The sequence below is a fragment of the Podarcis erhardii genome, assembly GCF_964252035.2.
Source record: "Podarcis erhardii genome assembly, chromosome: 7".
Taxonomy (NCBI): domain Eukaryota; kingdom Metazoa; phylum Chordata; class Lepidosauria; order Squamata; family Lacertidae; genus Podarcis; species Podarcis erhardii.
The window spans coordinates 53,053,402-53,079,233 of NC_138511.1; the positions used below are offsets into that span (position 1 = coordinate 53,053,402).

Genomic DNA, 25,832 nt, shown 5'->3' on the forward strand with positions numbered 1-25,832 from the left:
TCACCCATGCTGCACTCACAGGCACCAATGTGCCTGCTAGTAATACCTCTTATGGTGCCAGGAAAAGTCTCAGTAAATATCCCCTCAAAAATCCACAATGCAAGGACGACTGCCTGCTCCTACATGGAATATGCCCCCTGAAGCATGCCCACATTTCACAGGATGCCAGGACTGGTCACCAACCTTCCTTCTGTTCTAAACAGAAGAAGGGTTCAAACAGCTTCCTTCTGTGTGTAAGCATAGCAGTGGGTGATGTAGGTGCTTTTTCCCATTCATTGGGGGCAGGGAGAGTGGCTGGGGAGGGCATTTTATAATCCTTTCTCTTTCTGCTCCTTTAAATGTATCCTTACAAAAATCCTGTGAGGTAGGTTAGAGTGAGATGGTGACTGGGCCCAGGGTTACCCAGTGAGCTTCATCAGAAGTAGCACTTAAGGCATGCCTATAGGTTCATAATAGTTTAATTATTTAAAAACAAGTGGGACTTGCAACAAAATGTCGCCATGCAGAGTATTCCTGTTCAGGGTTCCAGTAAACCAGTAACCCTTTTCTAGGATACTCCATTCCAACTGCCCTCCATTCCCACACCACAGCAGTCAATGAGCCCAGCCCTAACCCTTTGGGCTTCCCCCAAATAATTTTTGTATTTCTGCAAACTATGCTGCATTCCCATTCCTCCTTGTGTGGATGGCTTATGCTACAAAAGGGATTCACTCAGAGAATGAGTTCACTATTAGTACATAGGATAAAATAAAGATACATTTCCTACTTTCTACCGATGGTTCCAGAAAGGAGTTGGTTACCATCTAAATACCTTTTCAATAACATTGTGTATCCTTTTGATATTGCACACAAAAACACCTCCCTGATGCTGTTGATTAAGTGGGCAAAGGCTTTAGCGCCCTCTAGTGGATCTCATAAAGGATGGACACTCAAGGTCTTCAACAATAATCTCAACTGCTGCCTATTATTATAGCAGTAGTTTTCAACTGTGACCCATCAGACATTTCTAAAGAGAAGATTGGTAACTAGGGGTGGGCATGGAGGCACATGCTTGTCATCCCTGAATGATCCACCTGTGCAATTTGTGGCCAGTGGGGTGTACTTGGTGTGTTCTGCGCCAGCAGCCTAAATGGATTTAGTCTGCACCCTAGGACAGGTTATTAGATTGCATACAATGTGCTGAGGTTCCATAGCAGACATGCAGATATTTTCAGCAAATGAAGGGAAGGGAGCTCCAGAAACTGAATCTATTGAATCAGCATTGCCACAAGTCAGGGCATTGGTATACCGCACCCAGCCAGGGTTTCAGACAATGATCATTCCCACCTTTTACTTCCTATAGTTCTCTCAACTGAAGTTGCTGGGGCTTGAAATTGGAACCTTGTGCATGCAAGTTTGTAAAACTTCATTGTAGTCTTCTTTATATACCAACACTTGAAGGAATTTGCAAATTACTTAAGATGAAAAGGAATACTATGCAGAAGTTGAGAAGGGATGCCATCACTGTCTGGCCAAAGGAGGAAACTGTGAGGAAACCAGCCAGACCAGCAACAATAGGGTGGCAGAACAAGCCTGGTTCCTAGAAAGCAACAAGGGAATCTTCTGAAGCTGCAGCTGTCAATGATTCAGTCCTCACATTAACAAGGGGAAACAATCTGAAGCAGTCTCATCAGCATGATTATATCTGAATATAGCATTATTACTATTCATAACCTGATTCAGGCAGCATTTTTAAAGCTTTACATTTAGCCGGCATATATAGGATTTCGCAAGTAATCTCCCATCCAGGCATGAACCAGAGCCATACCAGCTTACACTTTAGCAACATGGCTGCATGTGTATAACCTTCAGACAATGCCTGGGGGGTCAGTAATAGCTGCTGTAACCCAAAAGAAGAGAAGAGAAGCCCATCATAGCTATCTCTTGATATATTTATTAAGATCTGGTCAAAAAAGAATTGGGGGGGGGAGGGGGAACAGGAAGGTTTTTGATTGGAAAGCTGCCACATTAATCCAAGAGCTTAAAATCCATGATAACATTGCCTGTCTTTGGGTTGAAGCTTAGGGTGTATGCAACTGCAGAGGGGTTATCAATGGGAGGTTCTGACCCAGTATCTGAACTGAAGAAAAACACAGCCTGTTTGCAGTGGGGAGTCCATTGACAATAGCCCTGCAGAAACAAGCAGAAGAAAGATAATCAGCTCTGATAAAAAAAAATACAATATGCTAATTTGTCAAGACCAACAGCAATCACTTTACTTTAGGATATCAGCATGCTGATTCATAACAGAATGTGTTGTTATTATCAATGAAGTCTGAATTCCATACATTCAGGGAACTGCTGCACCAATCTCCACAAGTTGGTGGTCTCATAGGCCTTCAGACTAAGCCCCTAGGACTTCTGACATCTGGTGAATAACTTGGTAATGCAAATTATTTTGCTCTTTGGAATGGAGGAAACAGCAAACTGGGCTGAACTGGAATGCCAATTACTTGATTACCTCCAAGATTTCTAAAGCTGCAGTACTATATAAATTTACATTGTATTGCACACACAAGGTTTCACTCCTGAGTACATATGCTTGGATCGGACTGTAAGAATTACAACATACACACAGAAGCTACACTTTTCAAAAAAGGCTAGTGGGGGAACTTCCCCTATGCTCTGGATTGGCAGCAAAATCTTGCACCTAGTGTGTTAACTAAAAATGGAACATAGCCATCCTATAATACCTCTGACAGATGTCATACTACTGAAAGATACAAATGAATTATAGTTTATACATGTTTCCAATGAGGCTTCTAAACTGCAAAAGTGAGTCTATGGTAGCATCCAAGCACACTGTTTCCACTGAAAAATTGTGAATTCAGATTTACAACATTTATAAATGTTGGCAATCAGAAGAAGGTGGAGGTATCTTCCCTATAGAACCATTTCCCCCATCAGCAAAGTCAGGTGCCAGAATTACTGAGCTTTGGAGACCACTTCTGCTCCCAGGCTTTTCATAGAATCATAGAGTTGGAAGAGACCACAAGGGCCATCGAGTCCAACCCCCTGCCAAGCAGGAAACACCATCAGAGCACTGTTTGACTCCAGCATATGGTACCATGTCTTAATTTAACCTGGATTGTTCTAGTCTTCTTATTGTTTTGTGGATTTTTATTGATTCTTACAGTTTTAAATTATTTAATGTGCTGTACAGCACCTTGAGATGAAATCTGAAAGGCGGTAGAAAAATATCTAAATAAATAAATTTGCCTCGCATTTCAGAGAAGACAGAAGACTGATTAAGCCCAAAAATGTCCCAAACCATGAGATAGAAGTGAATCACTCAGATTAACATTCTTCTCCCCCCCTCCCCCCCGCCCATGGAGCAGAGTGAAGATGAAAGAGAATTAAGCATACCTTTTCATTTGAAACCTGCACAAGCCCTGTGGTAACAGAAATGCTGGGTGTCAGGTGATATTCCATCCACAGAACAGCTCCATGGCTCTTCCCAGTCCTAGAAAGAAAGAAAGCCTCAAGTATTGATTTTCTGCTAACTTTGAAGAACACCAGCACACTGACATACGCACAAATTCTTTTTGAAATATGAATAGTCTCTTTCCTTCTCGGAAGCAGCCTAGGCCAGAGAGATGAAAGAGCATGAATGCTACACCTATGGGAGCCTGAAACTTCCATCAGCTGGCAGATGGATGTAGTAAGTAAGCGAAATTTCTTGCAGGAACCAAAACGATGTGTATAGGACAGTAACTGCAGTAACACATTAAAGACCTGAAGCAGGATCTTTCTGCCCTCTTTCATGCCTATAATTAAGTCAAACCATGACATAGCATGAATGAGCCAACATGTGGGCTCCTGAAGAGGAGACTGCAGCCATTTTTCACCTCCCCAGTCATTTTGCTGCTGCAGTGAGTTAATTTGTGGTTTGGCTTAGTGTGTCACCTGAAGCTGGGCTCATGGTTTAGCTCTTCCAGACAAACTACAAGCTGTAAATCATAGAACAAACCTTAGTTACAAGATAGTAGTTTGTCTGAAAGCTAAAGCACAAGCTTGCAATTTCTTCTCCAGGAACCTGCACGTTTCCACATGCATGCTAAGCCATGGTTTGGCTTAGTATAACTCGTGAAGTGGGACCCAGCTTCTTTTGCATTCTGTCTTTCATTTTAAGATTCAGACTTTAACGCAAATATCTACTATTTTGGTCTTAGCTTAAATATTTCATGTGTAACTGATGTGATTGACTTGTTTGCTAGCACAAGCTATATGATACAGTCTGAAAAATCTACATCTGATGTTTAAACAAGAATCATGCTAGAGACAAATATTGATCTTTACTGCACAGGATGTTCCAATACTTTACAGCTGGTACAATGATAACACCATAATTTGGTTCAGTGGTAACACCACATACTGTGCGCTGGTTGAGAAAGAAATGATCACCCAGGGAACAGATGGCTATATTTGGAGACGAGAAATAAACGTCATTATAAATTGATTCAGTCATATGTTGAAATGTAATTTATACATTATTCATTAAGAGCAGTATGTTATCTCATACATGAAATATGTTAATTATTATTAAGCAAATTATAGAACTACAAAAGTTTTCTTCAGAAAAATGCATTATTAAATGTAAATGTGATATGAATATGCTTTTGCTCTAAAATCTCAAACACCCATCTGATTTCAGCTCCCAATCTTATACCAAGTTACCTCCCTTGAAATAATGGGGTCTATTTATTATGTTTGTTTATTGCTTTTGATTTCTAGGCCCTGAAATTTCCCCTCCTCCTTCTTTATCATCCAGTCATGCTGTCCCAATTTTATGGTTGTTTTTCAGAGCAACCACCAATTCCCTGGGATTTTTTTTTATTTTTGGTAAAGCTGAGCTTGCTTGGCATATTGCTAATACTGGCTCAGGCACTAAATTCATGGGGATGTTAAAAAGCATGTGGTTCCAACCAGGCAAGTCAGTGAGGAATGATATCATGGTTTATGGCTATTAAAACACAATGAGAGATCCAGGAGAATTAGGAGGGACATATTCCCTTGTCTGTCCCTGTCAAAGATCCGCCAGGGTGACCTGGGCAGTTTCCATCCAAAAACTAGATTGGAACAGTTGCTAATTCTAGCGATATCAAGTGTGTTAATAATGATACTTGACTTTGCATGCACTTAGTGCTTCTAGAGTATTCAATGTGCCTCAGATATCACCTTGGTGCAATCCTTACAATTTCACAAAGTTGGTCAATATTATATTTGTAGATGTGAGGTCTAGAGAGAACTAAGGCTACCCAGTGAAGTAATGGCAGAGACCACGATTCTTAGCCATTCTGCTGCACTTTTAGGAACATAGGAAGTTGTTTTATACTGAGTTAGGAAACTCATTTTCTACACTGACAGTGGTTCTCCAGAGTTTCTCAAATGGATATTTCCCAGTCCTGCCTGGAGATGCCTGGGGCATTCTGCATGGAAAAGAAAGAAGACTGAGCTACAGTGGCCACAGTCCTGAACAGGGCTTGCACATTTTCTCTTGGTGATACTCACTTTGTCAGATTTATGATGCCTTCGTTCTTGAGAGTGTGTTCTGGCACAGTTTGTTGGAAGTCAAATATCAAAATTTTCAGTGGATTGGATATTGATTTGCAAGGGTATTCCCACAGCGGGTGAGGTTCTGCTTCCCTTGACTCCCTGAAGTCCAAGGAGTTCTATGGAAGAAAACAAAATGGGAAGCATTGAAGTGCTAGAATATTCACAGATAAGGTATTCATTTAAAATATTCAGAGAGCATTGACGTGCTGAGGCAAGATTAACTTTTAGCAAGTCAAGACAGTAACATTTATTTCACTTCTAAAGTGAAGAAAAGAGACATTTCACTCATTTACAGAACCAGGCATTCTCTGGTAAGCTATTAGCCCAGCTAATAACATACCAAGAGTCAAAACAACCAGATGCCAGGTGAAAACTCAGCAGATTCTGCCATTTGGAGTGTATGCATTTATTCACCATAATGGCCAAATATTCTACAAACTTAGCATTTGTTCTCTAGGATGACATCTAGGCTAGGTAAAGTATTATATTTTATGGATGACAGAGATGGATACTGCAAAGTGCTGGACTAGGCACTAAATGAATGAGCGTGCAGAATCAAACCCACAGCTCTTTCTGTCCAGCACATGCTACAGCCTGTCCAAAATTCTCAGACTGTGTATATGGGAGTAAGGCGAGTTTCTTTTTAATTAAATTGATAAATTCTATTCTCTGCAACTACGTTCAAGTCTATTTTCCTTTTTACAGCAATCTTTGCTATAGCTTTGCAGCTGCTAGCACAACTCATTAAGCTTGTCACCCCAGACATTTCTAAGTAGTGCTTTCAAATAACTACACATTTTTTGCAATTAAGTTAATTGGTCCTGTGCTTTCGAACAATGAAGGCTGAAGACTTGCAAACATTCATTTTCATCATAAGAAGGATGTGGTATAAAAGTTCTTGTAGGAGTATTCAGTATTTTAAGTAACATCATTGGACCTTTATTTGTCTGCTAGCTTTTGTCTCCTGTGGGATTGCTACTGGAACTGTTTTCTATTGTTTGTGGCTGATTTTATTTAATTGGCCCTCTGTTTGTTCTGTTGCTGCATTTTTAATACTAGGCACCCCACTATTTTAATGGGGTGTGTATATATGCTTTTTAATTACATTGTTAGATGTAAGGTTTGTATTTTAATGATTTGTATTGGGTTTAAAAATGTTGAATATCACCTCGGGCTCCTTTGAGCAGATAGATGACTCATTAATAATAAGTAAACAAACGAAGAAAAGGTCATGCCTGGAAAGCTACAGATTTCATCAAACAGAGATGCTCAGATTGTGGGAGAAGGAAGGGGGGGGTGTTACAACAAGCTAACCTGAAGGGGGGGAAAATCACCTACTCAGAACAAGGATAAGAAGCTATGGTTGGAATCCAGACTTAGTCATGCTTACAAGACACACACTATTTATTTATTTATTTATGCATGCTTATCTGAAGATCACAGAGCAGTCTAAAATCTAAAAAGAAATACATATATAGCATAATAACGAACAAATCCATCAAAGGCCATAGATTTTTTAATTAGCCAAAGGCAAACCTCCTTTGGGAGCACATTCCAGAAGTGAGGAGGCACTACAGAAAAGGCCTGCTCTTATGTTGCCGCCCTCTGGACCTCTCACAGAGGAGGCACATGAAGAAGGGCCTCAGATGATGATTGCAGGGTCCAGGGTGGTTCATATGGGAAGAAGTGGTCCTGATCCATTTGAAGGATTTATTGGTCAAAACCAGCACTTTGAAATGGGCCCAAACACTAATTGGAAGCCAGTGCAGTCAGGCTGCCAAATAAATGGTACGTCAACCATGATTTGATCCAATACTACATTTCCTAGCTATTGAAAATGACATAACAGAAAATGATGTTTAAAGAAACTAAGCTACATTTTATGAAGCAATCAAATCTTGTTATCAGAGGATGACCAACTGGCAGGCAATGAACCAGACACAACTCCTGCTTGTTTCAGTTTTTGCAACTTGTTATCCCACTTTAGCTGGGCAAGTGTCATGGGCCAAGCTCAGCTTCTGCTCTTGTCAGTGTGTCTCCTATTGCTAAATGAGAGGAAGAGTCAGAGAGCTCTGTGTTATCAGAGACTTTTGGGGTGCCTCCTCATTCCATGTGTGGTGACTTGAGCAATGTTCAGCAGCACCCTCTCATTTAAAGTGCTGGGTGGGGCTGTGCTGTGATGAGAGGGGTGGTTACACTGCCTAAGCCTTGTCAGTGTGATTGCCATAAAAAGGATGGCACAAAGCGTGCCTCTCAGCTGGCCAGATCCCCTCTCAGCCCTTAAATGAGAAAACATGCCAAAGACCAACAAAAATCCACTGCTTGTTTCATGCCTGCCAGATTCTTTAGCTTGGGGTGGGGCAGAAATGACATTGTGGTTGATGGGGTCTGGCCTCCAAAAATCCTGTCATGAGCCTGAAGACCATTCCTGTACTGTATGTCCCATTTAATGCACAGGTTGGCTAGAACCACGATTACAAGCAATTTACCTACAACCACATCTCTTATTCAGTTGGCATTTATCCAGCACACAGGGAGGATAGTCTAACCTTTATCATCTCATCCATAATATGCACATCAAACCCTTCACAGGTACCACACGGGCTGCGGATTCGCCACAAGTCCTAGGGGGAAAGAAAGGGGGGAGACACAATGTTATTGTTCAGTGTTTTAAAATTAAATTAAAACATGAGAAATTGGATCAAAACTGTACATTTCATCACTCCCAGGAATATGACAGCTATATTTTGAGAATTAAATTGTTTCAAAGAAACAGAATGTCAAATGACCAGAATGTCAAACACACTTATCCACAATATATTAAAACCACTCCAAAAATAAACTCTAATATATCAAGATAAAAACCACTCAAGGACTAAAGAAAAATGTCGCAAACTAATAAAAACCAGATAATTAATTGTACTTTGAGGAACCTGTATCATTAGGAACTGATCATTTCCCCCTCTTCTCTTTTTTCTTGTGTGTCACGTCTTTTTAGAGTGTAAGTCCAAGGAACTATCTTACTACTGATTTTGTAGGTGCAATCTGGAAGACTTTTTGGCTAAATGATGAAGTGCTAGTTTTTTTAAATAAATAAAGCATAGTATTGTAACTAAACCCACCCACACTGCCCTGGGGGCAAAACAGAAACCAGACATAGTTTTGTTACCTTGAATTCCACAATCATCATGTGAAGTGAAGCAGACTGGGGCAGGACAGTCACATCGTTTGTCAGGTGGCTTGCCAGGGCAGTCCGGGCGTACCAGAAATATAAATTGTGCCATGGCAACAAGCTCGTAGAGAAGAAGGGTTCACCAATTAAAAGTGATACCTTGGGGTGAGGGAAAACATACATGAGGCTCAGATGGGCAACAGGATGACAGACCACACTTCGTACCATTTGGCAGGCCTTCCAAGTCTGTCATCCTGCATAGGTGGGATTGGCTGCCAGTTGAGTACATGCAACGTAGAATGGTAGCTTCAGTTGCATGGACTCCGTGTGTCAATTCCAGTGAACTGGCAAATTCGGGACCTGGGTTTGCCACTGCCAGCTCTAAGGTGATGGTAAAGATTGAACTAAACTCAACGCAGGATACCATGACATATTGCCTATGTAAAGCATCTGTAAATGGTATGGCCCGTAACAGCCGCAATTTCACAGCACTTTGGAGCTTGAGTGAACATAGAAAGCCCTTAACACATTTTTGTAGTAGTAGTAGTATTTTTATTTGTTTAGCTATAAAAGCCATAACAAACACAAAAACTAAACTGCCAGTCAATTTGGAAGAGGTAATTGTATTTTCTCAGTCTTGCCCAACATACTGAGTGGGTTCAGAGATCAAACCATGGTGTAGAGCCACAAAGCTCCTGAATACTTGTTCAAGAAGTGTCAAACCAAGGTTTCCGTTTATGTGTGAACTACCTCACCACTCTAAAGACCAGTAGTGGAGCTACTACTTAACTTTTATATATTGCATACAATTTCAGCGGCCAACTAATGAGGGAAATATCTCTTGACATGCTTTGTTTGATAAAGCTGATCCTCTCAAAGAGTAAAATGTTTTGGTCACACAGACATTTAGTTATCTTACCTTTTTATCTTCAAGATCTGAAGAGATCAACAATTCAGGATGTTTCTCTATTATTTTAATTTTATCTTCTAGATGATTGGCCTTAAAAATCTTTTTTATGAAAATGAAAAGAAGAAAGGTCTTAGTGTTTTGTTTTTTACTGTTGTCCAAGAATGAAACCTCTTCCTAACTATGTAACGCAAAAATATTCTGAAATGTAAAATGACTTATTTTGGGTAACTAAAATGCTCTACTTTCATAGTGGGCAGGCACTTTTGCCATTACAAAAGAAAACAAAATAAACAGGAGGAGTAATAAACATAAGACAGCAGTTGCATGCAGATGTGACTCCAATATTCATTACTTACTTTCTGCATGAGTGAATGAGAAACTGCAGAGCTCTCCAGTGTAAACACCTAGAAGAAGAACACACTGACTTAATCAGACCTGCAATTTAGGGTGGAAATTTGGGAAGGAATACCTGTCCCATGAGCAATGAAAGGACCACACTGGTGATTCACTGGGGAAACTCCTATCCTTGAATGATGCTCTCACCTTCATTCTGATTGGTGTAACACCCCTTGGTTATGTGTGGTCTGTTGCCCTGCTCCACTTTGCAAGCAGCCAATAAAGACTCAAGAGCAAGACTTACAAAGAACATCAAGAATGTCCTGTATAGCAATTAACTACTCAAATAAGCAGTTATCTACTTAAGCAATCTCGATAAAATAATTAAATACATAAATATTAAATACATTAAATACATAAATATATAAACATGCACAAATACTGCATGGCATGGCCCATTCCATTACATAACTTAGCAGTCAAATGCTCTGCCACTGAGCTATACCTGTCCTGTCCTGTCCCCTTTATAAAGATCTGAGGAATGAGATCATCACCCCACTCTTACTTACCATCCCAGGCCGCCCATCTGCGACCACATTGTTCTTTATATTATCAGATCAAAATGAACAGACAACAGCAAAGGTTGCTAGGTTTATCAAGGGTGCAATGAGATTAAGGGCCACTATCTGAACGATAATCTTGGTCATTTGATTGCCCTTTTTACCCACTGTTGTCTTTTTAACTGTATATATTGCTTGTTTTATGTTGCTAAGGCCGTTGGCTAATGCGAATAAAGTTTATCTATCTATCTACATAATTTAGCAGGACCTAGGGGATTAAGAATTCTACTCCAGTCAGTCAGCTGGATAACTGTTATCATGAGTAACATACTCTGCAAAACTAAATGTATACTGATAGCAGTAACAGGAACTTACAAGCTAAATTTTGCCAGTAATGGATGCAAAACAGAGAAGGCTGTTCCAAGAGAAACAAGACTAACAAGGGCAAATGCAAATATTTTTTCTTTGTTTCAGGAGGAGATGAGGATGAAAGGGTGCCAAAGCATCTAAAAAAGGTGGGGGGTTGGAGGTTGGAAGAGAGGTATTGAAATAAAGAACACTAGTTACTCCCACTAGTTCTGGGAGTAAGAGGCCGCAAATGAGACTGGGTGGAGCAATTTGAGTTGTGGAAGACCAAATAAATGCCACAGACGGCCCTTAAGGAAAAGCACTAAAGATAAATAGATATAACATAACATAAAATTTTTAAAAACGTATAAAGGAATAGAAGAGTCAGCACATATTAAAAATAGCAAACATTTAAATGACTGGGGGTGGGGTTGTACCTCTTTTGCTCCAAGATGGTGAGCCAGCACAGGAAGGAGGCTGCCATCACTGATGCTGAGGCAAACACTGTTTGGCTTCAGAACCTTCAGAGCGAAAAGACAAGCTGTCAGCAGTTTCCTCCTTTCCAGATGCAAAAGGTCACTGATTAAGGACTGACACATTCACTTGTTTGAAATTACTAAGCATTGTTGCATCCCAAAGGCTGTCTAAAATCTCCATGTTTCAAGTAGAATTCATGACATTTTAAGGCAAAGGATGCATGTTCTACATTAGAAAGGTAAATACTTGTGAGAGGAATACCACAAAACATTGTCACTATACATATTTATGGACTCAATTTTTAAATCCACATTCTTTTTCATTTTACACCAAGACATGACCCAGTTAGCCAAGTCAGGTCATGAAGGAAAGTGAAAAACAAAGCAGTTTTTGAAAGAGTACATAGGAACCCAAGAAGAGCCTATTGGATTAGGCCAGTGGCCCATCTATTCCAGCATCCTGTGCTTCCAGTGGCCAATAAGATGCCTGTGGGAAACCCTCATGCAAGACCTGAATGTCACGGCATTGGCCCCTCCTGTGGTTTCCAGGAACTGATACTTGAGCAACTGTGGTTTGCAATACCTGGTGAAAGTAGCCAACAGAAACACACACCTTCAATGTCCATTCAAAGAAACTGGGCAGAAGGCTTCCTGAAGTTCTGGTCTAACAGTCCTCTCTATGCTATTTAAGGATCCCACCATCATATTCTAACACAAAGATAGCCAAAATGGTTCCCTCCACATGTTTTGGACTACAACTCCCATCATCCCTGACCATTGGACATGCTGACTGAGGACACTACTTTCGCTACTCTTGCCCTAGTAGTTAGGAAGGATTAAAAATTGTTTGTAAGGTTTTTACATCCAGTGCTGACAAAATGCTGGTTCTGTGTAATCCATGCCTGGCAAATTATGACCCAGCTTCACAGTCACATTCTCCTCTCCACGCCTCCACCCACATTAGTCCATTATACAATTCAGGAAAGGTGCCTTTTAAATTGTCACAGAGATTTATTATGGCATTCACTGGTGTGAGATAAAACCCACTTTGCCAGACATACATACATAAATTCGCTATAACTAAGGCTAAGCAATGGAGCTGTGGAATTTTATCAATGAATCACCATATTTCAGTCATTAGGTGCTGATGAAAAGATAGCACACAAAAAAAAGATAGCACAAAAGACTTAAAAAGAAGATTTACTTCAAGTGCAGAGGACAGGGCAACCAGATGGAACCGAAGGACAAACTTAGCTGACAGGCTTGCTGATCAAATATGCTGTTCAACACTATACTTGCTCTAACCTCTAACTGGAAAACTCAACCTCTAACTTAGGCTTGTATAGTTAAATCTATCTTTTTACAAGTTTGTATCATTAAACAAAAAAATGTTCCCAAGCATCACTTTAAAAATCAAATAATTATAAATGATTTTTTTAAAAAGAAAAACAACCTGCTCCTTGGTTCCTTGTAGATTTTTATTTTATCTGTATTGCTTAGAGAGATTTTAGCAACTCTCATAGCATCTCAAGATAGGCAAGGTCTTAACAGGCATATCTTTAGACTCTACAAGAGATTTAAATTCTTAAGTCACAGGTAGGCAACTTGCAGCCCCCAACATCTCCTGCAGTTGCCCCATTATTCTGTCCCATCAGAGTTCCTACCTTCCTGTTCATTTTGTTGTTGCTCATCCTGGCATTTCTACGTAGTTACAGAACAAGTGGAAGAGGCAGTATTTTATTTAATAAATATAATCTGATTTTGTTTTTTGTTCGTTTACCAGGTTGTATGGTTTTCCCCAGCTATTTAAAAACAAATTGGTGGACTTCTGCTTTGTTCTCATGTGCATTGCACACTAAAGTCAGAAAGAAATTACTTTCACTTGCTTTCCAGAATGATAGCTGTATTGGTCCATTGCATTAAAAACCATACAGAATTCCCTGCAACGGGAGGTACAGCAAGTATCAACAGTGAATAAGCAAAACAGTATGCTGGCTTTGTGACTCACCATCTCTTCTAATAAGCTAAAAAAAGAAGCAGGCATGTACACAGCTCTTCACCCAAATTCAGTGAAGTGATGCCTAATGTGCAGAGATTGAGGCAAGAAGATACCATATTGGATTTGGGAAATCTTACTCACTTTCTGCAGAGCCTGTAAATACTGCGCTGTTCGATTCTGATCGTTGAGTTCTCCAAACCGTGGCCTATTCCACAGCAGGTGGGCCTGACACCTACACACAGGACTTTCAACTTGGATAGCAGTTATGGCGTCTTCATTTCTAAAAACATTTGAATGAATGAAACCAACTCATTTCTGTTTGCCCCAGATAATGTTTACATTATAAATGGTTTTTACCAGCTATGCCTGGTACAACACCTATGGCCATTCATGGACTGGGAGAGTAACCCTCTGAAGGAAAGTTTTGCTTTTGCACACACCGCTCACCGCTCCAAGCTGAAATATTCCTAGAATGTTCAGTTCACACTGAGTTCATGAAAACATGGTATTCTGACCTGTTCTTAATGCATAGTTGATCACATCTACGGAACATGATTGCTATGTCCTTTTAAGTCTTACATTATCAATCATTAAGTAATTGTTTTAGGTCTTGTTCTATTAATCACTAGTTATAATTTAATTAGGAGGTTTTCATGCCTGTCTAGTTCTGTGCTCCCTTTCCCAGCCTTTAATCTATTGGTGATTAACGTCTATAGGTAACCTTTGCTTTGTACTTTTGTTAACCAATCAGCAACAAGCACATATGTGGCAATGCTGTAATATTCAATAAAAGGGACTCCTCGACACATGCTCGAGAAGATGCCTCCCAGATGACACCTCTACTCGTCTGTCATTTATTTCAACCCAACAACCCTCCCCAACTTACATTCACTGAGAAAACAAACTATCCCAGCCTGACAGTCTTTGTTCAATCATGAGAATCCCTTTCTGCCTCCTATCTTTACTTACCTGCCTTTTTGAAGCTTATACCACACAGAGTAGTCATCATGAAAGGCAGTCAGGCCCACACTCTGGCCCTGGAGAACAAGTTCTTCATTTGGAAGGAAATAGACGCACTGCATCCAATGATCTCTCCACTGGAAAGGTTTAAACAAAATGGAAAAGGGGCAGACAATTAGTAATTCAAAATAAAAATGGATTGTGTGGGATAAAAAAACCAAACAGTAAATGGCAATGGGATAATGCAGATAACTCCGTTTTCTCAGCCCTACCTGAAAATGCTAGAGATTAAACATGGAACCTCCTGCATGCAAAGCAATTGAGCTACAGCTGTGGATGTTTATGCATTCAACAGAAAGAAACACATCAAATGCTGGCAGGATCCCTGTCTGACAACCAAGTGACATATAGTGCCAAGGATGTGACACAAAGATATACAGGAGAAAGTAAAGGAGTGAAATAAAGAACACAATTTGGGCAAGCTCCAATGCTTGTTCATACCTAAACAACCCCACTCAAGGTTACCCCTGATACAGCTTTAATGCTGGGAACTGCCTGTTTTACAATGTAATCATGAGGAAACATTCACAGCAACATAATCTCTTATTGTTTAAAGGATTCATGGAGATTTAACATCACCCTTCTGCCTTTATTTAATGTTCTGCTGTCACCTTTCACATTCATTTCTATAACCACAATGTCCAAAAACATACCTTTTCTTTAGTGAAATTAGGAATTGACGAAAGCATATTGCCTACCCTGATGCATTCTATGCTAGAAAAGTCAAAAGAAGATGAGATGGCAAATCCAATGGAATCCTAATCTTACTTAAAGTCACTAACCTGCTGCAATCATAGAGCATTGTTTATTTTTGTACAACTCCATCCATGGCAGTAAGTAGCTAAAAAACTGCAAGCGGCCATATACTTAGACATTATTATCAAGATTTGGACAATTTTAGGAGAACTAGTTTACTTCTGAAAGTTTAGCACAAATCTTTAGAATCTTTATGAGCATTCTCTAAAGGCTGAGCAATATTGAACTATGGTCCAACTAAGATGCAACAAACAACATGCACAAAAAATTCCAAAAGCATAACTATGCAGACGTTCATGCAGCTGGTGCCTTGGGTAAGTTAGATCACTGGCCTCTAAACATGCTATGTCAGCACACAACAACACAACATCCACTCATGCCTATCATACTAACAATGCCTGCACAGGGGGTGGTGACCCAAGTCAAATGAGATGCCTGTATGGAATTGCACATGGACTTGGTGTTGTTCCCCTCCCTTGGTGAATGTCCGGAGTCAAATTCGAATTAGGCCAAAAAGTGAAAATGGCACATTTTACAGAGCTGGACAAATTAACATCTGCCCACATATATGGTTTTAGTTCAATCTGCCAGCATTAAAATATTAGGAAGGCAATAGAATTTACAAGAGGTTCAGTACATTACCGGGATATCTTCAGAGGTGGATTGCACCCAATATGGGGCCATCGTACATTTTATTGACCCAGCGGGGTCCATGTCAATATCCCACCAGGACAGGACCACTTGGGCTTTGCCCGACTTTATGGCCTCCAGATGTACTGTGTAGTAGGCAGAGGCTCGGCTTACTGGCTTACTGAAATCTACACTGTGGAAAATAATGAATTGCAATCAGTTCATTTTAAATAGCTACTTATTTTCATTCAGGTTGTTAGGCAGAAATAAACATTGTGATTCTAACCACAAACACACACAGAGCAGAATTGATAAACACAACGATGGAACTGAACAGAGCTCTTCTAAAAATTGTAGAAATTGAAACTGCATCTGACAGTTTTGACCAAGAGCAGCAGCAGTCAGTCATCAATGAAACATCACAATGCATTAAAGTGCTCAGCAACTTCTCACCAACAACTTCATATACCATCAACCATTTGATCTTAGGAGTTTGCTACTTCCCTCTTAAATGTATCCCTCTTAAATGTATTTATAATATATATGATACCCAGGTGTGTCTGTGTAAGGACAAGTACTTAAACAAACAAACCATCAAACAAACAAACTACCAGTTTCCTTCAAGAACAATTGAAGAGTGCAAGTTTTAACCTATAAAGCTCTAAATAAGGCGTGGGGAACATATAGTCTTCAAGATGTTGTTGGAGCTCTAACCCATCAACCTCCATTAGCATGACCAGGAATGATAGTTGCAGTCTAGCAACACTTGGAGGGCCATAGGTTCCCACCCACCCCACTTGCAAAATGGGTATATGAAGGATCTCCTTCTCCCATATTAATCCCATTAGTAAGTTCTTCAAGGAAGGAGACATGGTTCTGAGGGGCTTCATTGGCTGAAATGAGGTGGATACCAGGGCCCACCACCCATTCATTTAGCACCAGATCTGATGGCTTTTAGACTACCAAGCAGAAACATTTGTTTTCCTTGGCCTTTGTGGGTTTCTGGTGTGGCTTTGATTTTACTACTGCTTTGAATTTTCCACAGACTATGTTTTATTAGATTACTTATTATTTTATGAGGCATTGTTTTAAAATGATGCTTTAAGCTGCCTTGATAATCGAAGATTAAAAGGCAAAGTATAAAAATGGTTTAAACATATAACATAAAAGCCGCACTCACCTGAACATTGTAACAACGTCACTGAGAGGCGTGAAGTCATGCAAGGACACCTGATTCAGTTGGATATCATAGACTGAAGGAGCACCAGGACAGTTCTCCATTTCTGGTGGTGAGACAATAATATTCTCACTATCTTCTGCTTGAATATGAATGGGAAATAGCTTGTTCCAGGACCACATTCTTTGGGATTCCACTAACTGGGCGTATACTGTTGCCCTGTGAGGCACTGCCTCACATCCTTCCTAATCATTTGAAAACAAAGAGAAAGGAAACTGAAACAGGTTCATTATATGCCCTTGGAATAAAAGCAAGCTCTGAAATGTGAACTTCTTAGAAAATATATAGGCTGTACATAAAACTTGGATTCTGGGTGTAAATATGAGGCCCACTCTTCAATGCCTTTGAACCTTCTCTTTACGTGCGTTCCTATTTATCTCACAGTCTGATACCATAATGTTTACTTGGAAGGTATTCCTGTTGAGTTCAATGATGCTTGTCCTCAAGTGGACAGAGACTCATATACTTACTATACTTTGCATTTTTGTGCCAAAAATGTGTGAAAGCTTTCTCAAAGTTACTTGTTTCTCATGCGCAACCAACACAGATACAGATTATGACAGGTCTATTATGAATTTTGAAGGCCATTTTGAATATCTTTAGTGAAAACTAATAGTAACAAAACCGATCCAAAACAAAGAAATGATTGGCTACAATCAATCTGTAAGCTTGCAAGAATAAAATTTCTGTTACATGACACCATCTGTGAACAGTGCTCACTTCCTTACCTGTACAAGACATCTGTGGGCATGCTCATAAGATGGTAAAGCTCCCTCCCCTATCAGCTCGGTATCAAAAAGCTCTGTTATCAGGATGTTTGCACGACACTGCATGTCTCCATCTAGGAAGCATAGCACAAGACAAATAGGAGTATGCTGGTTTCTTTCTTTTCTCTTTCTTTTTCAAAGCAGGTTGCTGTGCTAATGTTAAGTCACCTCAAATAGGAGATAGGGAATGGCCTCAGGACTGCTTCTGTTCTCTTCTATACAGCAGTGACCCTTCTGTTCTTCCTTCTCATCCCCTCCCTTCCTTGAAATTAGAGGAAGCCAGCCTCTATTATATGTAAACCACTCCAAAAACATGTTTGAAGGATGGCATACAATTTGTTTTAATGAAACAAAGAACTAAATAAAGATATCCTTTGTTCCATGCAACATGAGAATACAGTCCACATTAATCTCACCAGGCCCCACTGTGACTTCAGTGGAGTGCTTGTTGATGATCTTTATCTTGTCGCTAAAGCCGTTTTTCTCCACTATCTTCACAGCTGTATCAGCCATAGGTTTGAAGACCTGCAGTATAATAATCCTTATATTTAGATAGATCTGAAGTAACATTTGACTCAGGTACTTCCTAGGACACAGCACAGAGACACAGCCATTACACTACACCAGCTCTCAAGAACACAACCAAGCTAATGGCACCTACATTCAAGATACAAACACCACCAGAAAATTACTGTATTGTGTTATGGGAAATACTTACCACAGGATAAACATTTAATCACATTTAATGCTGCCAAATAGAAGACTTAGTTGGTACTGGGTAGTACCTGTCTGTGGCTTTTCCCAAGGAAATTAAAAATGTGTTTGTTTACATAGTTTATATCACACACCTTAAACATAAATGTATGTGCCCTGGGCAGATAAGGGAAAAATACAATTGAAAACTACTACTAAGTTAAATTAAGCATACAAACTAGCACAACAAATGAGAACAACCAACTGCTGTTTTATATTAAGAATCCCTGCCCATATTTTATCATCTTGCATGAAAGATCTAATCACTTAGGCTTCAATTCTATACACATAACTCAATGGTGTTTATGTCTGAGCAGCCATGCATAGGATTCCTCCATTAGTGCCCAGTTTCAGATCCAATACATACAAAAGTTGGATGGGATTTTTAACTGGTCTAGGCAACAGAAAGAAACTGGGTTTCTAATAAGAGCCAATAGTCTGCTCTCTGGCAAAGACTGAGAAATCTAACTTTGCATTCTCAAAAGCACAGATGAGACCTCCAATGAAGCACATACCTCCTGGCAATGTTAAAATGTGTACCTAATTAAGGCATGAACCCTGGCAAAACAAGACTGCCTTCCACCTCCAAAGCTGCCAGAAATGAACTGCTCCTTGCCAAAATGTAAATATGAAATGAAAGTTGAGGGGGGAAACAGATGGCTACACACCACCAGTGACCAAAAAGTCTGCTTTCATGAGTCAATGCTTTTTCAAAAGCAAAAAACAAACCCAAATTAAAATTACAGCACTAAAATTCATTTCACTATTACTCTGAATAAATATATAACATTAAAACTTTCCTAAGATACCATACAGCAATCCAGACCAACTCATGTTTAGAATAGCCTCATCAAAATCAATGGGATGAATTAATCATGGATAGTTTAAGCATCTATAATTAAGCAGAACTAGTCTGGATTAAGCTCAGAGATACTTTGGTTGCTTTGCCCCATTTTCAAGGAGTGGGGAATACAAAGTAGACTGAAATGCACCATCCAAAGTGAAGTTTCTTGAACACTGTGCTTTACTAGCAACGATAAGGACAACAAACACTAAATATTAAAGCAACGTTTCAGGAACAAAAGAGTGCCATAAGGAAAGTACAGATGGCTGTAGAATAAACACACAGACCAGAGCAATATTAGTCCCTATCACATACAATTTTGTTTACAAATCTGCTTTAAGGATCTGCCTCCTGCATAACTGATTTATATCTGGTACGTAGGGACAGGGGAGCAATAATACCTACCTCAACAGCATAGCAGAAATCTGCCCCGGCTGTAGCTGCCATCATAGACAAGAGTCCAGTGCCAGTCCCAATGTCTAGGACAATGGCTCTGTCTCCTCTTTCCTTCACTCTGTCCACTGCAGCACGAATACCCTGAAAATACTTTGCATTCTGTGGAAAATGACAAACCTGACAGTTGCTTCAACAAGACCAATGTTTGTTTAAATGTGAGACACATGCCCTCCAAGGTTAATAAATTTGAATCTGCAAGCATTTAAATGTCGTAGGTTAAAAGGCATTATCTTTTCAGTGGATGATCAATATGCAGATCCATAAGATTTTGTTTGCAGTACACTTATTAGAAGCCTGATAAATTCAGTATTATCTCCATGATAAATGTCTGAAAACATTAAAGGGAGGAAAAGCTAAAGCTAAATACTATTCACAAGAATGCAGCCCCAGCACTTTTAAGAACAACTGATATTCCCATTACTCTCTTTCCCAATCCTCTTTAAGTATTTCATTCTAAATAAAACTTTTAAACCCTCTAAATATTGGAATACACAGCAGCAGAAGCTTGGGATGCTTTGCTTTGCATTGCTTTAAGTGAAATGGTTAGTTTGCCTATGATTTTTCATTCTTTTCCTGCCAACTCTTTTCAAATAGAGACACTTGGGAATTTGCAAGCATTTAAAGCCCGATACAGATGGACAAAATTCCCTTCAGGAAGTGATTTCTGACAGGCCTTTTTGATCCCTGACATCTTTTTTTTAAAAATGTCACCTTCTTAAAAGATTAATTAAAGGAACAGCTACCCAAAAAAGCTAGTGAGATAATAAACACATTCCTTAGCTTTGTCAAGATTTAATTTTGAAACAGTTCATTAAAAAAAAAACACTTTTGAGAATCACTGGGGGCTTCTTTTGAAGAATAATTAATCTTGCCATCTGAAAAGGAATTTTACCGAAGAAGAAAGCATGGTACATGAATATCGCAGAAACCCTTGATAAGCAGATGGAATGTTCACAGAGGGTTCATTATCAAAATGCACTCATGACTAGACAGGATCCAAAGGAAATTAAATCAACTAACTAATGCATTTTAAAGTAATCTATGCTTTGTTTCTCCAAATTTAGCACTAAAACCTCACGTCATTCTATTAAAATCAAATTAAAATAAAAGTGTTAGTCAAAATATAGTGTTGAACCTCTGACTGTTTTCTACAAAAGTCTAGTTATCTTGCTCAATTCTCCATCAAACAAATAACCTCGAAAAGCCAACATCAAAGCATTTGTTTTTTACACTTGCAACAACAGTACACAGCTGAATTTCTCTCTTTAAAATTCTATGCTGTCTTAAAGCAGCAACTTATATAAACAGGAAATGCCTTGATCTGATATTCATGATGGTAAGAAAATAGGAACTGCTGGCAAGATTGATCTCAAGGGGCTATCACAGAAATAATATAAAATGCAGCTGAAAGACCACAAACTCTTAAAAATAAAAGTGTTATAAGTTTTCCCTTAAATAGTTTTGGACCCACCAGAAATGTGTCACCGGAAAAGGGAGAAAGACCCTGTGGCTGTGACACTGAAGTTGCTTCCTTGAGAAAGGATTTCTGGGAAGAGATGTGTTGCACCACACAGCAGTTGGCAAGAATGTGTTTGCTAATAGTCTCACAAGCCTGATCAGGAGAGCTTTAAACTAAATCCTGAGGGGTAGAGAGACAATACTACAGACAACAGGGGAACACCTGGTACCAGGAATAATAGCTTCACAGGAAACTGAGGCGGCGCTACAAAAACCTGCTAAAGGGGCAAGAAACTGCAAGAAGGAAGCAGTTGGAAGGAATGACTCATGGTTTCAGTTGTGTCTATACTAATGCACAGAGTATGGGAAACAAGCAAGACAATAGCTTCACGTTACAAGAAAGAAAATTCCAACTACACTCACGGGGAAATGTGGCATTATCTCTTAATCAAATGAAATTTTAACATGTGGCATGATAAAAGTCTGTAATTTTGTCAGGACAAGTTATTTGTTGTTTACTGTTTTAGCAATGTTTTCTCAAAAATTATCTTCTATACCATGAAAATAAATAAAAACATTATTTTAAAAAAGAAGAATGTTCTGATAATATGAGCTGCTCAACAGTGGAATGGAATGCCTCAGAAAGTGTTGAACTCTCCTTCATTGGAGGTTTTTAAGCAGAGGTTGGATGGCCCATCTGTCATGGATGCTTTAGTTGAGAATCCTGCATTGCAATGGGTTGAACGGGATGACCCTCAGGGTCCCTTCCAACTCTACAACTCTATCATTCTATGGTACTATAAGCCAGTGGAACAAAGTCAAGGTAATGGAAGCTAATGAGGCAACTTTCAAAATCCCAACAATCAACTTTTAAAAAAAGAAAACAACAATTACTTACTCTGTCTTTGTCATTCAACATGTCTGCATAACATGACCTGTAAGAGAGTTCAGATTACAGATCAAAAACAGTTCGGACAAACAGGACCAGTGTTACTATTAAAATATGCAACCAACAAAGTGCTGTGCAACTGAGGATGCTTTCTCCTTCTGTGGGCTTGACAAATGGTGAGTCATCCCTTTAAAAGTTATTACCAGCTATTCACAAAAAGATGAACCTTAACCGCAGGAAACTAAAGGATGAAATCCTATGGAAACTTACTTTGGAGTAAGTTCCCTTGTGCTGCGTGGGATGTACTGCTGAGTACAAAGGCATAGGGCTAAGGTGTAAGATTCATCCTATGTTAGGGTTGTTGCTATATACTACTAAGATTTTGTTTTCCCCACTTGAACTGCATACAGTTAAAGTCCAGGACAACAAGGCTGTAGCTTCTGAAGGAGAGTCAGGAGATAGCCATAGAGTATAACACATGGGATCCTGCAACAAACTCAGATTAAATGTGCACTTTTTGTTTTCTTCAGTTCTAGACTATCAATCCTATTTTAAAAGGAATGAGGAATCAATACCTTTATTTTAGAACCAACTGAAAAAATAAATCACAGAGTAGTGAGCTATTTTCTGAGTTTTGAAGAAATTTTATCAGAACTTAAGGAATGCCCTGCTGACTTGGACTAAAGTCTTATCTAGTCCTGCATTCAGTTCTCAGATGGGGTGACCAGATGCTTATAGGGCACTACACGAAAGACACAAGTGCTATTGCACTCTCCTGCTCATGATCCCCAACTAACTGTATTCAGAGACATACTGCCTCAGATATTCATGATGATACTCTGACACAACTATCATGACTAGTAGCCATTAACAGTCTCATCCTCCCATGATTTAAAACAAAAAGGTATGCATGCATGAGAAAGAAAGGTAGGGGCGGATGTTCCTTGTCACATGTCAGAGTCTTAAAATAGTAATTTAAGAAGCTTTTCAAAAAGTAGATTGATTAGAATGTGACGAGTGCCAAAGGTCACAGGTTGCACGAAGGGATGCTGGCACAAAGAACCAATCAGCACTTCCTCCTTTGAAATATAAAAAAGTTATTTGAATCCATCTTTAGCACTGTATTGAACTCGAGTTCCTTGTTAAACAAACAAAAACTTTATGATGTTATTAGATATCTTTTTTCACTCTTGCATTCAAGTTTCATTTTCATCACAGTTTTTTATCAGATTTTTATTCCCCCCTCCCAAGAACTCGGGTAGCACACATATCCCCACTGCCAGTCTCACAACGATCTGAGCTAGGCTGAGCCCAACGCCAACCAGTATGCTTATGTGGCTGCACATTGATTTGAATCCAGGACTCATCAGGTCTAAATCCGACATGTTGGAGTACACACTGGCCTGTCACAATAATGCATGAAATAAAAGCCAACTCCCACTATACCTTGCAATTTCCTGATGATAATCGTAGTTCTCATCTTCCTCCAACCACTCCACCGCTCCAGTGGTTGGATTGGCTCTTCCACAAAAAACTTTCATTCTTGCCCTGGTTTGTTGTTTTGAGGAAAGCTTTTATTCAGATGATCTCTAGCTTTTGATTCATTATCAGAAAACTATGGCAAAAGGAAAGAAGTTACCATTTAGAAGGAGATAAATTATTTTTAGGTGTTGTTTTATTGATATTATTATTTGCTGTTGAGTTGCTGCTGCTATGGCTTTGTGGTGCAAATTAGAGTATTGCTTTGTGTAATTGCTTATCTATTAATTGTTAGCCATCCTGAGCTCCAGATTAAAAAACAGCAAGATATAAGAATCTTGAACGCATAAAATAAATGCTGTTGTTAACAAAACTAAGCCTTGAATGCTTCTGCCATAGGAATTTGCCACGTGCCATCATAATGCATTACATGAGGTTTAGTGGCTGCATTTGTAAAGCAGTATGCATGTGTATGTTGGAAGTGAATGGCACTCCAAACTGCAATGTAAAAATGATGCTGTTTTAATGCAGAAGTATGTAATGGTGACCAAGCTATTCCTGTGTAAATAAGGCAAACAGGTGAGACCTGAACCAAGCATCTTACTTCAGTCAATCAATTCCTGCTATCTTAGTCAGCCTGCTCCTAGTTGTAACTCCTAGTCAGGACTAGAATCTGGTATGTTATATCTTTTCCAAGTTTAGACACATAACCACTGATCTTTTGGACAGTTTCTTAGCTTGTGCCAGAGGGGAGGACGAAGTGAGAATTCTTTGTAGTGTGGAGAAGGAAAGGACATAGGACTCAATCTGATTTATCCATTTTGCTTCCACACATTTTATTTACTAGTTCCTACTTCTACCACTGTTGAAACATATTAACACATCATGTTACAAATATTTACCATTATTGTAAAAATACATTCCAGGGGGAATCAGTTGCAGCAAAAGAGTTTAAGGTACTAAAAAACTCTTTTGTTGTAAAATTAAGGTACACTATAGCCACATACTGTAAACAATCTAATATGCAATACCAAATACAACAGTCTTAGACTTGAGCACAAGAGCACTCCCGCTTCACATGGTTTCCAGCCACTGGTATTCAGAAGCATTGCTGCCTCCAACTGTGAAGGCAGAGCTGAGCCATCATGGCTAGGAGCCATTGATACCCCTTTCCTCCATGAATGCGTCCAGTCCTCTTTGAAAGGTATCCAGGTTAGAGAACTTCACCGCTTTCTGTGGGAGAAACGCCATAGTTTTGCTATGTGGTGTATGAAGCAGCACCTCCTTTTATCCGTCTCGAATGTTCCAATATCCAGTTTCATTGGATGTCCAAAGGATGTTAGACGGAAAGACTCTGCATGTGCACATTAAATCCTTGCCCTTGTGTTCTCTTTTGGGAGGGAGGGAAGCTGGCTTCATTCCCTGAGGTGAAACTCTGCATATCCTCATGACCATTTCAGTCTTAGGTTCTTTGGGGGGGGAGGGGGGAGATAAAGAGGATGGCTTCTTTCCCTGTGGGGAACTCTGCACATGCTCCTGGATCTTTTTGTCTGAAGAACTACCAGCTATGAACTACAGGTACTAGCCTAAGTTTGCTTTCTCTCCCACCTTCCTTCCTTCAATTCTTCCTTCCAATCGTTCACGTATCTCAGATTGCGAGTCCGAGAGCAAGGGCTGATCTCTGGAAGGGGCTCTGGGAGCCCGCCTTTGTGTTTGTTTTTTTGGGGGGGGGGGGGCAACGCTTTTAAATGAATAAATGAGAATGAACTCTAGACATGCTCAGGAGCCCCCTTGGCCAGGACTTCTGCGCAGGAATGCACAAGAGCTTCCTAATCAGGACAGAGTGCGCTGCTGAGCCTCCTACGCTCTACCTGAGGGTCGTCAGCTCGAAGGTCCCCCCGCAAAAACCAGTCAAGCCTCCCCACCCGCCTCTAACGGTCACTCCAATACCTCACCTTGCCTCCGCCTGTCAGTCAACGCTCGTCTCACGCGCTAGGCGCCGCCATCTTCCCAGGATGCAACGCTCAAAACGGGAAATAGCGGGGGGGGGAGGGTACCCACCATTACTATTCACCGCGGCTTTCACCGCACACCATAGAGAGAAACAGTAAACAATTTAATCACTTCCGGTTGCTATTCGATGCCTC

The 25,832-nt window shown here is 39.8% G+C and overlaps 2 protein-coding genes and 1 long non-coding RNA gene across 4 annotated transcripts in view; 2 read left to right on the forward strand and 1 right to left on the reverse strand.

Moving 5' to 3' along the window:
- SMPD3 (sphingomyelin phosphodiesterase 3) overlaps positions 1–25,832 on the forward strand; it is a 251,449-nt gene that overhangs the window by 134,678 nt on the left and 90,939 nt on the right. The window lies entirely within an intron of this gene.
- The window catches only part of LOC309347251, a 154,812-nt gene that overhangs the window by 115,602 nt on the left and 13,378 nt on the right, over positions 1–25,832 (forward strand). The gene's annotated exons all lie outside the window — the stretch shown is intronic.
- PRMT7 (protein arginine methyltransferase 7) lies at positions 1,914–25,763 on the reverse strand. Of its 2 annotated transcripts, none has more exons than XM_081871570.1 (18): positions 25,641–25,763; positions 23,653–23,821; positions 22,216–22,252; positions 19,809–19,958; positions 18,223–18,331; positions 17,768–17,880; positions 16,983–17,224; positions 15,815–15,995; positions 14,366–14,493; positions 13,538–13,676; positions 11,359–11,442; positions 10,034–10,081; positions 9,687–9,776; positions 8,765–8,926; positions 8,145–8,219; positions 5,551–5,711; positions 3,406–3,502; positions 1,914–2,169 (listed from the first exon to the last, which is right to left on the reverse strand). In XM_081871570.1, the coding sequence occupies exons 2-18, from the start codon at positions 23,745–23,747 to the stop codon at positions 2,008–2,010; spliced, it is 2,073 nt and encodes a 690-aa protein (XP_081727696.1). In that variant the 5' UTR covers positions 23,748–23,821; positions 25,641–25,763; the 3' UTR covers positions 1,914–2,007. The 2 variants fall into 2 exon arrangements, with proteins under 2 accessions (XP_081727696.1, XP_081727697.1); XM_081871571.1 differs by lacking the exon at positions 25,641–25,763 and adding an exon at positions 25,294–25,587.

Excerpts from the sequence above, each read along its gene's own strand:
- PRMT7 (XM_081871570.1), bottom strand. The coding sequence starts at position 23,747 with ATGAAAGTTTTTTGTGGAAGAGCCAATCCAACCACTGGAGCGGTGGAG. Across the intron at positions 17,881-18,222 it reads TGAAGTCACAGTGGGGCCTG|ATGGAGACATGCAGTGTCGT; the intron begins GTGAGATTAATG and ends TATGCTTCCTAG. Across the intron at positions 8,220-8,764 it reads TGATGATTGTGGAATTCAAG|GACTTGTGGCGAATCCGCAG; the intron begins GTAACAAAACTA and ends CTTTCCCCCTAG.